We start from the raw sequence: 15,906 nt of genomic DNA, 5'->3' as shown, positions 1-15,906 counted from the left end.
GTGCCTTCTCGCACTCTGCGCTCAAAACAACATTTTAAACCTAATGTATCAAAAGTCATTGCTCATTCTTACACATTTTTACAGAGAAATATGAAAAATTTGAATAGCATTTTAAACAATGAGACTTTTGATATTTTAAATTGTAACTGTGGGCAATTTCGCAGATTTTTATCTAATAATGTTTATTCTTTTTAGATCTGTATTTTTTACCAATGATTGTTTTTTTTTAACTGTGTTGTTACTGTCTTTGTTTCTTTGTTGTGCTCTTTGTTAGTTTCTTTTTCTTTTGCTGGAACTGTAATTGGGCGAAAGCTCGTTGTTCCAAGCCAGTAAATAAATAAAATCAAAGGAAACTTGTGTGGTCTTTGAGGTTTTTCATTTGTTCATTCTGTTCATCCTTTTTTAACAGATTTCATTCTTGATCACATACCAGTAATATCATCTGCTGATCTACTGATAATGGGAGACATATGCAGATCTCAAGATATCGGAGTGGTACTGCTACTAGTCACACACACACATACACAAACAGAGATGCAAATACATACATACATCTACATATAAACTGAGAGACTGATCATTGTAAAACATTTATGGACGAAAGACTGAACCCAGTAAAATAATAATTCTGTGGTAAATATGGATTTTTATTTTTCAAAATCATTAAATGAATTCTGAAACTGTACACAAATGCTAAATTTGGGTCAATATTGTCAGCAAAAAACTTATATCTCCAAAACAAACGTCAAAAAACCTATATAACCGGGCAAATAAAAAAATTATTTTACATAACTCTTTAAAATGACAGAAAGACATTTACTTTATAACGTTTGATCCATCTAGGAGCCTAATTCAATTAAATATTCAACACGGGCTGGAATCTAATTTAACCTTTCAAATATCACTGAGCGTGAAAGATATGATTTCTAAACCAGGATTGAAACCAGAAAATAAACAAATACACTGGAATGGTCTGAATATGTCATGTCCTTGTCCTTCACAAACTGTTCAAGTACATTGGTATGGTTTCTATGTTAATCTGTCAAGTTCAAGGTACTAATATCATTGAGTTGACTTCACAGTCTTGTCATCACTGAGGGATCTTTTTTTCGTTGTTAATTTGTCTCAGAAAAATCTCAGCAGTTTCCTTTGAACATATGATGGTGAGATACAAAATAAAATGTAACACATTTTTTGGTTTGAATTCCAAAATATTTGGCTCCGAGTATGATTATCCTTAAGTTTTTACCATCAATACCAGATACCTCTGTTAACATAGCAAGCATAATATTATTATCATTTTTACCTGATTCAAAAACCTGTCTGAGATTTGACAAATTTGACAGATTTGACAAATATCTAGGTTCAAAATGCGGTTATATGATGGTCTTTTGATAAAGCACCAGTGTTCTAACAACCCAAAGTCGGGCCCTAAACCAAAAATATTTTCAAAACCCAACTTTAACCCTTCCACCACCATGGTTTGGCCCAAGTCCCTTGTCATCCATGTTGGTTGTGGACCTCTTTATAGGGAATCGGGGGTGAACAGGTTACAGTGACTTTCCAGATCAACATGCCATCAGGTGGGCAGAGCCATGCAGAATCACAGGCCTCTCACAGAAATTCTCTGACAACAGTGTTCAACAAAGTAAAGCCGTAAAGAGATTTGAAAACACAAATTTTTGTGAAAACAGTAGATAATTATTGCTTGAACTGACCTGCTATGGACAACAGACCAGCAATTCTGTTATCTTTCTCTAAAAATAACAACATCTTTATGATTTTCTTCCAGATAATTTGTGCACACAACTCTTTCATAAATATGGCCTTGTTAATATTCAATCTGAGCACGGCTGATTCTTGAATAGTAAAGGGATTTGAATTGGAAATGTAAGTATTACTATGGTCAAGTCAAACAGATCCTCATTTTTTTCAGCCCTATGAATTTCAATAGCTTCATGCAGAACTCTGGGAATGTTTTCAGCATATTAACACCAGGAAAAAGGGTGTATACAAGACTTATTAAGTTACCGCAAAGCAAGCTGGACCATTACAGGGTATACAATATTGACTGGCAATGAGATTAACAGCATACATCTATTTCTTCCACGAAGGGGCTGCTGAGAATCGCCCAAAACCAGTCTGTTTCATGGGGTCGTATGCAGAGGAAATCAGTAGATCAGTTAATGGCTCTTAGCATGTATCAGCACCAAGACGATAACTTACAATGTGACTGAAAATTAACCAATCACAACTGAGACTTTGGATGTGGTGTGTGGTACAAGTAGGACTGAGAATGGCATTTTAGGCACAGCTTATATAGCTACTGCCTTGGGTTGCTCTTACTGCACAACACACTGACATCAATCTCTTACATGTATATGGATAGAATATGCCATCCACATCACACAGTGTCTCCTTCTTTTCAAATCTAATAATAATGAATTGAGAAATCTCTGGAAAATTTCTCACATCCACCCCATGGCAGTAACATCTGATGTGTAAATTTTTCTTCCATCAAAGAGAACATTCTTGAGTCAAATGTGAATGAACTTGAACTCAGAGGACACACCAATGTCACATGAACACATCCCACAACCACACCAATATCATATTGTAGTTACAGATCTGCTTTTAATTTAGCACAGGCGTTTTACCATACTTTCAAAAATTTCACAAAGTAGCCTCCATCACATCACTCTACAGTGAAATGTAATTGAACATTACACTTAACTTGGAGGGACACCCTCACATATGCCGTGTCTGAGCCCTCGAAGATTCAAAATATAGTACTCAACAATTCAGAGTTACACGTTTTTTCTTTATCAAAACTGTCAAGTTATTGTACGTCCGTCTGAAACAACAGAACTTGGTCATATAAATGGATGAAATAAAAAGAAAGACGACATAAAAAAAATTCACAGAAAATAGCATCTTGATCAGTGTCCCCTCTAGGACATAAAAAGGTACTTTGAGAGTAAAAAATACTGAACCTGGCAAAGTGTGTATATGGATGCCATTGAACGCTACAAAAATGAATCAATAAAATGCTCTGCATACAGTGGTTTGTTCCTGTTAGTCATGAAATACTGGCTACCAGAGTTTGCGTCAAGAAATCAGACTTTGTGAGGTAAAATTTGAACTGTACACTGCTTATATTTATGTGCACTGATAAAATTGAAGGCTGTTTGTTTATGACATTGACACATGACCTTTGTCCTCTATGCACAGAAATCACTACACCTACATTTTAGGATTATTTTTATAATGTGTTTTTAAAGATATTTCTCCGTTCATGATTGTATAGGTTTCATAAAGAGGTCATAATGTTCCGAAAAAAGACTGGGGATAGGATGGTCTGTGTCGTAAATGGCAGAATAGCTTCCCTTTGAATTGACACTTCGTGTCCAAACTTTCTGAGAAAACTTGACTCAAAAGGGGTACCGAAAGCAAACAACAGAAATACAAAAAGATATCAATCCTAATTTCTATAAAAAGAAGAGTTGATATATAACCATCTCTTGCATCACAGTGTGACAATAGACAAAGGATGCACTCCAGATAAACTACCAGTATGTTTGAATTTGAACAATTTGTCAGGCACAACTTTCTCCTTCCAGTACAGAATGAACCACCATTATGCAAAAAAACATTACATGTACACAAATAGAAATGATACCACAGTTAACACTTACCATGTATACACAGGCAGTGGGTGATCTTAACATATATTATCACACATGATAAAAGTAAATATATTTGGGCGAAAATACCTGAAAAGCTGAAATCTTTTGAGAAAGACAAGCAGCCTTTCTGTATATTTCACTGATATTCATTCAAATGAAGTTTTGTAATTTTTTAAGACCTACATCATGGTAAATACTCGTGTATGATATCCAATGAAACACATTCTTGATATACAGTGGACATTTTTCAAATGTTTGACATTTCCCTATAGAATAAAACTAAGGTTTGTGATTGAGCTGCGCTCCTAAAACATGACCTGACCACTGGAGAGCATATCTTGATGTCACAAGCTGTGGTTACGAATGAATTCAAGGAAACCGTTTAACACTGGATCAAGAACACAAGTCAAAATTTTATAGTGAGCTCTGGCTGAAATCTAAGGTCACTTTGGACAATTGATGATGAAATTTACAATATTTCAACAAACGAAACTGAAAATTTGATGCAAATATTTTCACTAAACAAAACTGAACCATGATGGTGACAGAAGATGGATAAAAGACAAAACCTGATTTTTTGAAAAACAAAAAGCAAAGTACTGCAGAACAATGTATTATAAACCCTGAGAGGGAACACTGACGTCAGTTATACCTATAAGAAATACGGAGTGGTGCTGCGCGATGGAATCACACGCTCGTTATCTGGTACAGCTCGGAACAGTTTGGCCTCTTTGGTTTCAGCATCGCGGAATGCAAGAATGGAGGCTATATTTCCACACCTGTAGCAGTAATTCGGCGCCGACCAGACGGTGACTAATTTTTCATCAAACATGTACTTGTAACCTTCGTGGACAAGCTGGTGAGCTCTGCATATAAGCCTCAAGTTGTTGATGTTCACAAACTGTGCCAGGAATAAGAAAGACAAATACGGTTTTCAATCACAGTGAAATTACTGTTTAATGTAGAATATGCATCAGGAACTGATTTCAGACTCTTTCACAATTCAGAGTGAAAAATGTTCAAATTGACTGTCGCAGTGAAAGAAACAGCATTATAGAGATCTGACTTACCTCTGATGTGACCTTTGACCCAAACAACCAGCCAGCTCCCCTAGGGCTGATTGCCCATGTATCTACATCTTCTGGATCAGACCACACTAAATCACAAAACGCTCCTTTATGAGGAATTTCCTGATTCCTTTCTATGGTCCTAATTTGGTCTAGAGTTTTCACGTCTGGAGACAATCCTCCGTGGACACAGAGGATCTGTCCATCTATAATCTGTAATCAACAATCGGGATCAAGGACTTTATATTAAAGTCAACATCCAAGCTTATATTATAAACAATATCATGACACACCATCAGTCTTGGACACATGTCGGTAATGTATTGCGTTTTATTTAAATTTATGAAGCTTTTATCAAGAGCTTTAACCCTTTCACCCCCAGTTCCCTGTATACAGGTCCAACTTTACCATAGAAAACAATGGATTTGGGACAAACCATGGTGGTGAAAGGGTTAAGCTGGTTATTTGCCATGGTAACCCTCAAGTATTCACATCAGGGTACGACATGAAGATTACTGGTGGTTTAAAAACCATCAACTGGTACCTATGTTTTCAAATATCAGCCCATAAATGTTGAAGCAACAAACTTCTCAAGAACAAGACAGGGTTTAATCCCCATACACCCTATTTCCATGAATGTCGATCCATATCCATCTATCCTCAGCTGATGAAATTAATGGGGAAGTTCCAATATCTGCTGTACAGTGGGTTAACCTTGGTAAATACAAGTGTATTGCCTGTTCTATAGTCATGTACACATGTACATATACATAGTTCAACTTGAGGACTGTGGTTAAAGGATTTTCAGAAGAAATCAAAACCTTAAAATCTGTCTATGTTTTGTCACATCAGACCCCCTTCTCCCCTCTCAAAGTTCATACTTGACACGTGGAAGTCACAGACAAAACTTCCTGCTGCAGGTTAAATTTCAATGAGTTTATTAAGCCTTTGAGTGCTGTAATTTTTCCCGCCGAAATTTTAGTGCAACATTTTACAAATATTTGTGAATTTTTCTGTAAGTTTATTGAAAATTTTGGACCAAATGGATATATCACATTTCATCGGCTACAGTTTTTATCCAAATTTTGGCAAAAATCTGAAAAACATTGACTGGGATATATTTGAAAAATACCGTCAAGGACACTATGTTCTCACATTCGGTTTAAATTGGTCCGTTAAAGAAATATTTAAACTAGAAAAACAAGAATGACAAAAGCAAATAAGCTCTGCAACTTAGGTACTGGAGGTCATCTTTAGGAACATGCATATCAACTTCTATAGCAATGGGACACGCAGATCCTAAATACATAAGCAAATGTCAACAATAAAAAATAGCCAGAGAAGGCTTGATAAAAAGAAAAGGTGGGAGTGGGCAAAAAAATGTACAAGTGATCTGGTAAAAAAGTAATGCTACCTCATCAATCTTCTAGACCCTACGGTACCCCCTCCTGAATATCAAATATTCCACCCCTTGGTATTACATGAGGCCAGATGGTTGGAAATGTATTTACAACCTTGGGGATTTTTTTAATTAAAGCTATGAATGCTATCATTTGAATGTAAACAGCACTAGTTGTAGTTACAGATGGTAAAATGCCTTCCACTGTGGGGGGTGATTACGACATCTGGAATTATCCTGGATGCAAATTTTTCAACAGTTCTTGTTTGTCTTACATGGAAAAGTTGCAAAAATTGGTCCACAATGAAAAAATACACCTCAGCTTTGTTTTCTGGATCAAATTTTCCTACAAATTGATACCAAATATGACAAAATTTTGTTCACTGCCTTCAAAACTGTCTCACAACATATCCTGGGTTGGTGTAGGTCATTTAAGGTCACAAACTGAGAATTCAAAATTACCTAAAATATACAAATTTGGGGGTTTCCCAACACTTTGAGCAGAAAATTTATCTAATAACATCCCTCGGGACTTTCATACCAAATTACAAAGCTATCTGACGAGTAATTTTGAGAACAAGTTTTCTTGATCAAAAATGACAAAATTGTCTTAAAAATACAAATTTGTATATTGCAGGACAATTTCCACATATCCAACTATTGTCATCCCTGCGCATCTGTACAGCAAACATAAAAGCTGTCTGTCCAGCAGTTATAAAGGAAAAAAAATTATGATTTTTTGAACAAAAATGACAAAAATTGCCCAAAAATAGTAATTTTCCCAATTTTGTCATAATTTCAAGAAATTAGAAGAGTAACACCCTTGGAAACATCCAACCCAAATTTAAGAGCGATTGGGCTGGCGGTTTCAGAGAAAATAATGTTTACTTAAAATGAGAAAAATCACAAAAAAATTCAGCAAAAATACAAAATTCAAGATATCTTCACAATATACATATACAGGGAAAGACACTTATTTTTTTATCCACTTCGGGCAAGTGGGGGATTAAGTTCACTTGCCCGAATTGGAAAACCACATGCCCAGTAAAATTATGTGGTTCGAAAAGCAAAATCATTGATTTTTTATTTCACACACTTTATTTGCAACCTTTATCATGTTATTCATCAAACTTCATGATGACTAGTGAAAAATGTCAGTCACTCTCTCACTATTCTCTCCAGACTTCCAAGAGTGCTGGACAGCTCATTAATATTCATGAAAAAAATTATACTTAAATGCTTGTATGTTTACTTTCTTAGGGCTATAATAATGTACAAATAATAACAGCCACTTCCACTGTACCTTCAAGGTATTTTTTCAGTTTTACCGGTAACTGAACTATACAGAAAGAAAAAATCTTTAGAAGTTATAAAGCCTGTTTTGAAGCTTCTGAAAAACAATGTACTTCTTTGTCATGTTTTTACACTGCCTATATCATCCCTCACCAGCATGGCACCATGAAGTTTTCATTACATTGCACTATACATGTTTTTCTGATGACCTATGTCTTTTTTAATGCTCATGTGCAGATTAAGTAAACTTTTAATCAACAACTTAGGGTGTCAGCGAGTTCACAATGTGATGCATGCTGAACTTCTCTATGTGAAACTCGGTCCGATTACTTCTTGACAGTAATTTTAGAATGGGACAATTCACAAACAGAGAGGTTGGTTGCCATGGACAAGTAACTTTTGGCTAATTGACCTGAGAAATAAGTCAGTGTTCATTGAAAATTCAAAGACTTAACCCGTTGACACCAAAGCTTGCTTGTGACCATGCATGCTGTCATCTTTGCATGCAGTCTTTCCACAATGACCCAAGGAATGCCAGTCACTGAACTGAACATTGCATTGTAGAGTATGTTTTAGTAAAAGTACTATTTTTGGTGCTAATTTTCGCTACCTAATTTCATTTTTATAGAGTTGTAAACATTCATACAAAACAAAAAAAACTTCGTATGTCTTTTTGATCGTACACTGCAGACATCATGACACCATAACCTTTTCTTGTGAGGGCAAGGAACTTTGTGGACGTACGCTCTACCAGCGTACGGTAATTAACTGATGGTATTGTTTATTGAAAACCATCATGCAATTTTGTGAAAAACTTTATCCTAGTTCTCACAATGAAGTAAAATGATTATTATTTGTTGTTTAAGTCGATGTTCCCACATCAGAAAATCGATCTCATGGATTTGATTTCTAGGTAATTATTTTTTCACTTGTCCGTTCGGGCAAGTGGCATCGCTGTTTCACTTGCCCGAATGCGACTTTCACTTGCCCCGGGCAATCGGGCAACCCTTAGTGTCTTTCCCTGATATAACTGTATAAGGTCCATCTAAGGTACTTGCCCACTAATTTTCAAAGCAATCAAAACAGTGGTTCTTGAGTTATTAATTTTTGACCATTTTCACATTTTGTAAGCTCATTTGCATAACTTTGACAATTCAGACTTCATTTGAACAAAATCCCATTTATAGCCCAGGATGCATCCACACACCAAATACCAAGTTGAAACGTGCAGCGGTTCGCATGTTTATTGATGTTGACGGACATACTGTACTTACGTACATACATACATACACACATACATACACACGCCACCGACTTCGGCTTTTACAATAACCTCACATTGGTATACCAAATGAGAGATAAAAAGGGGACAAAAATTGACTTTGACGCTCAAAGGGTTAAGGACAGAAGCCCGGTACATATGGAGAATTTAAATCACATTATAGTGTCTTTCAGTAGGTGTGGTATCCCAGTAAATTTTACATCAGTTTCAAAGTCATGCTACTGGAACTCTCACATGTGATCAATGAAGTCATATTACAGGACAACAGATATAGTACTAGGGTTGCCAAACTATTCACTCAAACTTTAGCAAAAACACCGTTTTTGGTACATTTTCAACTAGCAAAGTAAGAAAATTTGATGTTACAGATGGGCTTACATCACAAGAATTTCAATGTGTGTTCATTAATATTGGCATATCCCTTAGGTAAATACATCTATTCTTAATAAATATTTTATCAGGATATGAACATACAGAGAAGATACAGGGAGCTGACATCTAATGCTAAATGCACTTCAATATATTAAACATACATTCTGTTTCCAGCGTATTGTGAATATTTTCAGAGAAGTGAGGTTGCGAAGGATATATAAATACTTACAGCGGCTACTGTGAGAAGATCAAACACTTTACAGCAGTACCTCCAGGCATTAGCATTGCCATACTTTGTTTGACATTCATCTGAAAAATAACAAATTATACACATTATGATCATCCGGAGAATGTTCCAAAAGTGAGAGACACCATGCCTCTGTCTCCCAAGGGCAATCTAGTGATGCTTTTCTGAAAAATGTGTTTCAGTAAACTCTGTGGCAATGTTGAATTCACAAGATTCATGGTACATGTACCTGCAATTTCAATTAGATACTGAAAATATGTGACTGAACACTGATAAGGATCTTTATTTTATTTTTCTAATCCCTGTATTGTACTCCTATCAGACCCCAAATGACAACACAATTGCACTATGCATCAATCTTGAAATATTTCTCTCTCTCTCTCTCTCTCTCTCTGGTACATCTGCCATGTGTTTAATGACACTTTGATATTTTTAATGCTTTTTATAGATATTTTAATAGCTTTTGATCAGCAAAACATATATGAAACACTGTAAAGTGACAGACATTTAAAGGTAGGGAATCGATCCAAGGGATTGAGTTTGTTCTCGTCTGTAAGAGGATTATGAAGGTGTCATAGCCTTTTGTTTTCCATTGAAATTGTAATCTAGTAAGTAAATTTCCTGGTAAGACAATCTGACCCCTTACCATGCCTTTAATCCAAGATCAATAGATATTTTGTTGTCAAGCCCATCAAATTGACTTGAATAAAACATAAAAGACAAAAATACAATTACAACAGTGTGAAACAGTCAGTATCATGTTTAGTGGTACATAGATAGAAATATGACTCACCATAAAATCCATACACCTGTGTAATTTGTCTGCTTTCATGGTTACCTCTGAGTAACGTTATCTTGTCAGGCCACTTTGCTTTTAACGTTAACAATCTTGTAAATGTTTCTAAACTGAAATATCCTCTGTCTACAAAATCACCCTGGAACAGACAAGATATCATTTGGTAAGAAAAGAAGGGTTGACAAAAACAAAACAAATGATATTTAAGTCAAGATCAGAGAATAGAGCCATAACTTATCCGGCAAAAAAGTTTGTGTTGACTGTCAAGAGTCAATTATTTTGGAGTTATTTGATAAAAAGATAATTTCACATCATAACAATGTGACACATCTTGAAACCTTGCAAGTTCGAATGATCTTAACACTGACGGTATTACTCCCTCAAAATACAACAAGTATCTGCTTTCTTACCATAAAAATATAATTGGTGTCAGGAACCTGGCCTCCAGTTCGAAATAACTCTTCAAGATCATAAAACTGAAAAGGTAAAAGTATACATGTCAGTGCAGCATTCATAATCAAATTCAGTGTTTCGGCTGGTACTCAGTAGTGCAGGATTTTGAGACAGGTGATTTTGACAGCTAGATTTGGTACCATGCAGGAAGGAGTTCATCGACTTAATAATTTTTCTACAAAAGGGATATGTAGTTTACAATTGCCCAATGCAACTCAGTTGAAAGTACATGTAAGTTCAATGCTTTATGTGTTCACACTGTACAAATTAAAAATTCCATTTGAATCTCTACTATCCATGAAATGTCCATCAGTTTATACATAATAATGTATAATGAAATAAGAAAACACTCTTTCTGTAATTCAGTTGTTTTGACCTGAACTACATAACATTTTTCATTTCATTTCATCTTATTGCCTTTTTTGAAATCTTTGACTAACAAGTTCATTATCTCAAAAACTAAAATAGGCAAAAGGGAAATATGGATCCAGAAAAATAGCCATATGCTAATCGAGTCTGGTCCCATTCTCTTAAATATTTACATTACATATTCCACCATGTGTCGCTCAGTGAAGTGATTAGTATACACATTAGTGACATTATAGTCGGTGTTTTCGTTAACCCTTTCCCTGCCAGACAGTATGATACTGAGTATCACTTCCCCATCAGCCAACTCAGTGAAAAGTGGTATTGAGCCAAAATCATGCGTATTTCCACCCATTTGGCTTGCAGTTCTAAAGGCTTTAGTCCATAAAAATCATGTTTACAGTATCTGTGATTTCAGGGGCCTTCAAAACGTTCAATTTTTTGTTAAAATGCACTAAATGAGACATATTGTCCTTCACTAGTTTTAACGAACTTGACCTGATGGTGAAATATGAACTTGGCAGGAAAAGGATTAAACAAATAACATAGATTTTAAACCCAGCAAAAAATGGATTAGCAACATGGCTCAGCTTCGTGAAAACATTTACATAATATCAGCGACTGGTCATTACAGTCAATTTTGTAATCGGTCATATGATAAGATAAATCTTCTCATCTAATTACTAATCTAGTTTCTGAATTTTAGTGTCAAACTTAGTCAAAGTTTCATAAAATATTGCCTGCTCCTAAAACACAAGATTGTTTACAAACTAGACAATGAACTACTTAAATGTGAATGCTTACACGGCTTCTGAATAGTGAGCTGCTCTGTAATTCTGAAATCATAGCAGGGCATTTCCCGAGGTGGCAGAAAGCTGCCACATAAACCCCTATGGGCTTTACATTTGTTATTGTCGTGGAGAGTCTGTTGCAATCAGGCAGGACTTGATATGACTCAAATATATTTAAAAACAAAATGTAAACTTACATTAACCCTTTTCCTGCCAAGTCCATATTTCACCATCAGGTCAAGATGATTAAATTAATGAAACACATCATATTCCATATAGTGTATTTTAACATAATACTGTACATTTGAAGGCTGTTGAAAACATAAATACTGTAAACTTGATTTTTTTGGACTAAGATGCTATAACATACCAAGCCAAGCGGGTGAAAATACGTCATGTTTTGGCTTAATACCGCTTTTTACTGACTTGGCTGATGGGGAAGTAATAGTCTTAGTACTGTCTGGCAGGAAAAGGGTTAAACCTAAATTAGTGATATGAGAAGGTGTTAAATTATGATCTCACGATTGTCAAAGTGACACTGAAATGTCCAGTGATTCCTGGTGATCTGATTAACTTCAGTATTATTTTCAGCTGTTCTGTACATGTGTCTACCAGTTTCTCTCAGTTCAACAGTCATCCTTTGCTTAGAATGCCTGGACTGATCAAAGCTCACTGTTGTATGGTTTTCAGACAAAATCTTACAAAACAGTTGATTAGTCTTGTTCAAGTAATAAGCACTTGATCATGTAAACTGTTGCAATTGTTGTCCGCTCGTCTTAAATAGCACTGACTGCAATTCTAGGGTTGTTACCTAAAAATTAAATATCGCAAATAAATTTGGCAAAATATGCAAGATATTGGCTGCTGCAGACAGAAATTTGGGCATATTCTGTCTTGCTTGCCCCATCTTCTCTGTTACAGCTACCTGTCAAGCCTGTGAAACATGATTTTTTATGGTTTTAATCTCAATCTTTGTTTTCGATCAAATTATCAGTAACAACAAAGTCTCATTTACATCCTTCGAATGTTTGAAAGTCTTGTCAAATAATTTAGACACACACTAATTTGATAAATAAACTAAATATTTAAAAGAGCCAGTCACTTCCCATCTTTCCAGAGAAACTGAAAATATATCTCTTTAAAAAAGCATACGCAACCTGGCAGCACCAGCAATTTTTTTAGCTCCGTGAAGCGCCTCTGATCATTTTTTTTCTCTGGATTAACGGCACTATATAAATTCTACTTGTAACTTTTAACTTTAACTAAAAACGTGACACGACGTCATCCGAAATTAGCCCTACTGAATACTGTAAATTGTAAAATTTTAATCATCTTTACCGCTCTCATTTTAATACAGTGCGCCTAAAATATTTCTACGCAATGCAAAGTTGAGGTTATGATACAATAATGGACCTTGACACACCAAAGAAGCATGTGATATGGAGCATGGCTCATATGTGGTTCTTACGTGCATCTTTTTACAACACACACTGTTGCACGGTAGGAGAGCCTGAGTAATGTTCCCACTACCTCTCCATTATGTTCATGATAAACGAGTGCGTCACTTGTGATACACCTTGCGCATATCACATCTGCAGCTTCTATTGACTAACCTGTCCATGGATGTCTCCGCACACCGTGACTGGTGTCGATACCGGTTGTACATTGGATTCCTCTAATAAGAGCTCACAAACATAGTCACATAATTTCTGAAGAGTGAAAAAGAAGGGTGGGAAACTTTAACATTCGTACACAGTGTAGTACGGTCAACATGTTGCTAACAACATGTATTCCGGTGGTATGTTAAAGGTGTGACACACGGCTACATACACCATCCGAGGAACAACTGCATTGTACAATGCCAATATGGTATTTAATTCAAGTCGCTACAGGAAACGAAAGACCATGTGAACTTGCCGACGTCGACAGTGAAACAGAAAAACTGTGTGTCATGACGTTCTTGCAGGCCGGTATCAGCCTACCCTTTGACGAAAATGCTACTTAACCTGATTCTTGAATCCGGTAAAGTTACTCGGTTGATGAGTAGTGATGACCCGCCTCCCTAAAGCTTACCTTAAGGTCATTTTCAGGCAAATACTTGCACTGTAATGCAATTTCTATCCACTTGTCAAGACTCGACATCTCCGCCATTTTGAATTTGTTTTCTAAGTTTGCGCGTGCGCAAAAGGTCAAAGGTTACATCATGGGCTCGCCTCGCCATTTTACCCAGATGCCCTTCCCTTTTATTAATACTTCTATCATTTTTATCACTTTATTGCATAACAACACACTTCGGAAAGTGCAGTACAGCAAGAACAAAACTAAACATTGCATAGAACATTGTTGTCGATGTCTTTACCTGCAGCTTCTGGGAAAAACAGTGTCTTTGTGATATATTCATTATTAGACTCTATTTCAAGAGGGTAATCTGATTACAATAGATAAATTATTGTAATTTACATCAGGGCCCTGATTTCATGAGAGACAGCGTATCATCCGAAGTTAAAATCTACAAAAACTTATCTCTTTCGTTTAAGCTATCAAATGTTGGATAATACAACTTCATTGCAGAAAAAAAGAACTTCTCTCCCACTACTATATTTTTGACACATCATTAGGCCTAAATGGTGAAATTCATCCTCGAGGGAAGACTTACAAAACTTACAAACTCTGGATTAAGGGGAATTATTGGTTTTGACCTGCGCAATTCTATATTGTAAATAATGATCAGTAATATGAAGTTTTGTGGCCAATTTTCTGCAGCTTAAGTTCTTGATATCCAATACTAAGTAATTTTCTAAGCCAAACTTAATTTTCTAAGCTTAGTTTTAAATTCTGAGTACGTTCTGAGCTTATTATTTCCCTTCCCATGAGTCTCATTATCGTTGTGCAAATCACTGTACCAGAAAATTGATAATGCTTGCGTAAGTTATTCTTGACAGTTTTAACAGTGGCATTAATGTTACAAACAGCTGACCAAATATCACTCTCACTATAAGTATCTAGTAAGTTAATGAACTCAACCCACTTTGAATGACATCTTGCAGAAAGATATGCTGAACATAGGCCTAATAGAATGTCATCACTGATAACTAACTATGCCAATATTTTAACAAGAGTTTGGCTATGACAATTTGGTGAAATATCTACCAAGTTCACCTATAATAACTGCCTGAGGAGAGCATGTTTTGAAACTCTCAGTAAATATCTGTAAAAAGAAAAGCTACCATCATTTAAGAAATTACTCTTATCATTAAAGTCATATCCCAAATTTCACATCCATAGGTCAGAATGGGAACAATCAAATGATCAAAAAGATCTAAAGCAACTTTCACAGAAAAATTCCCATTATAGGAAATACCTTTAAGAAGACTGAAAAGAGCCTTAGTAGCTTTCGTCTTAAGATTTTCAAAATTTGCTTTAAATACTGCCAACTTCACCACTTCACGCCCACTCGTAGCCTACTCCAACATTTTTCAGACTTACAGGGAACTTAGAAGTACTTTTTATATTCGACCTCGAACGAATTTTTGACAGCTAGCGTGTTCAAGTATCCACTTCCTATCAGACCTTGTCAGATTTTGGTTCTAGGCTTGTATAGGCCATGTCAACTACACTGACTACTATGGGACAAAAATATTTTTTATGTTGAATATTTAAGATAAGGTGATCTTTGTTAGGTCAAGAAGTTCGTTTTGGATATTAAGTTTTCTACTCCTCCAAACCAATTCTATGACTGAAAGTAAACAAAATCCTGCTATAAGCTTATTTGACAAATAACCATAACGCTACAAGATTATTTTGGTTTCACGAAATGTCAAATTACTGTGAACTTTTCGAAATTCTATCGATGAACATACAGAGGTGATATCTTTAACGTCGTGGACATAATGTTTTTTCGATAATTACGACCTTTCAAAGTCCTGCAATTTAGGTTATACTTCTTAATATAATTTATAGATAAATGACGCATAAGTTTTCCTTCAGATTTCATTTTCTCAGCCGGAAACCCGTTGCCTCACTAAAACCTACAACTGACTGAACAAATACCTTTAAAAGCTTACAGAGCCATGTTTTAAGATAGATGTCTAATTCCAATACTCTAATGTTAACCTCTAACGCGACCCGCACATCCGAGCGTAATCAAATTGCCA

At 35.6% G+C, this 15,906-nt stretch overlaps 1 protein-coding gene across 1 annotated transcript; it reads right to left on the bottom strand.

The window, feature by feature from the left end:
* Positions 1-626: 626 nt before the first annotated feature.
* On the bottom strand, positions 627-13,959 carry LOC139114461 (serine/threonine-protein phosphatase 6 catalytic subunit). Its single transcript, XM_070676213.1, has 7 exons — positions 13,826-13,959; positions 13,366-13,461; positions 10,553-10,618; positions 10,140-10,281; positions 9,329-9,408; positions 4,757-4,966; positions 627-4,587 (listed from the first exon to the last, which is right to left on the bottom strand). The coding sequence occupies exons 1-7, from the start codon at positions 13,901-13,903 to the stop codon at positions 4,339-4,341; spliced, it is 921 nt and encodes a 306-aa protein (XP_070532314.1). The 5' UTR covers positions 13,904-13,959; the 3' UTR covers positions 627-4,338.
* Between the last annotated feature and the right edge of the window lie 1,947 nt (positions 13,960-15,906).

This window comes from Ptychodera flava, chromosome 16 (assembly GCF_041260155.1).
Source record: "Ptychodera flava strain L36383 chromosome 16, AS_Pfla_20210202, whole genome shotgun sequence".
Taxonomy (NCBI): Eukaryota; Metazoa; Hemichordata; class Enteropneusta; family Ptychoderidae; genus Ptychodera; species Ptychodera flava.
The sequence above is the reverse complement of the archived record's forward strand: the minus strand, read 5'-3'. Positions and strand labels throughout refer to the sequence as shown.

Excerpts from the sequence above, each read along its gene's own strand:
- LOC139114461 (XM_070676213.1), bottom strand. The coding sequence starts at position 13,903 with ATGGCGGAGATGTCGAGTCTTGACAAGTGGATAGAAATTGCATTACAG. Across the intron at positions 13,462-13,825 it reads TGCCTGAAAATGACCTTAAG|AAATTATGTGACTATGTTTG; the intron begins GTAAGCTTTAGG and ends TTCACTCTTCAG. Across the intron at positions 4,588-4,756 it reads GGTCAAAGGTCACATCAGAG|TTTGTGAACATCAACAACTT; the intron begins GTAAGTCAGATC and ends TTCCTGGCACAG.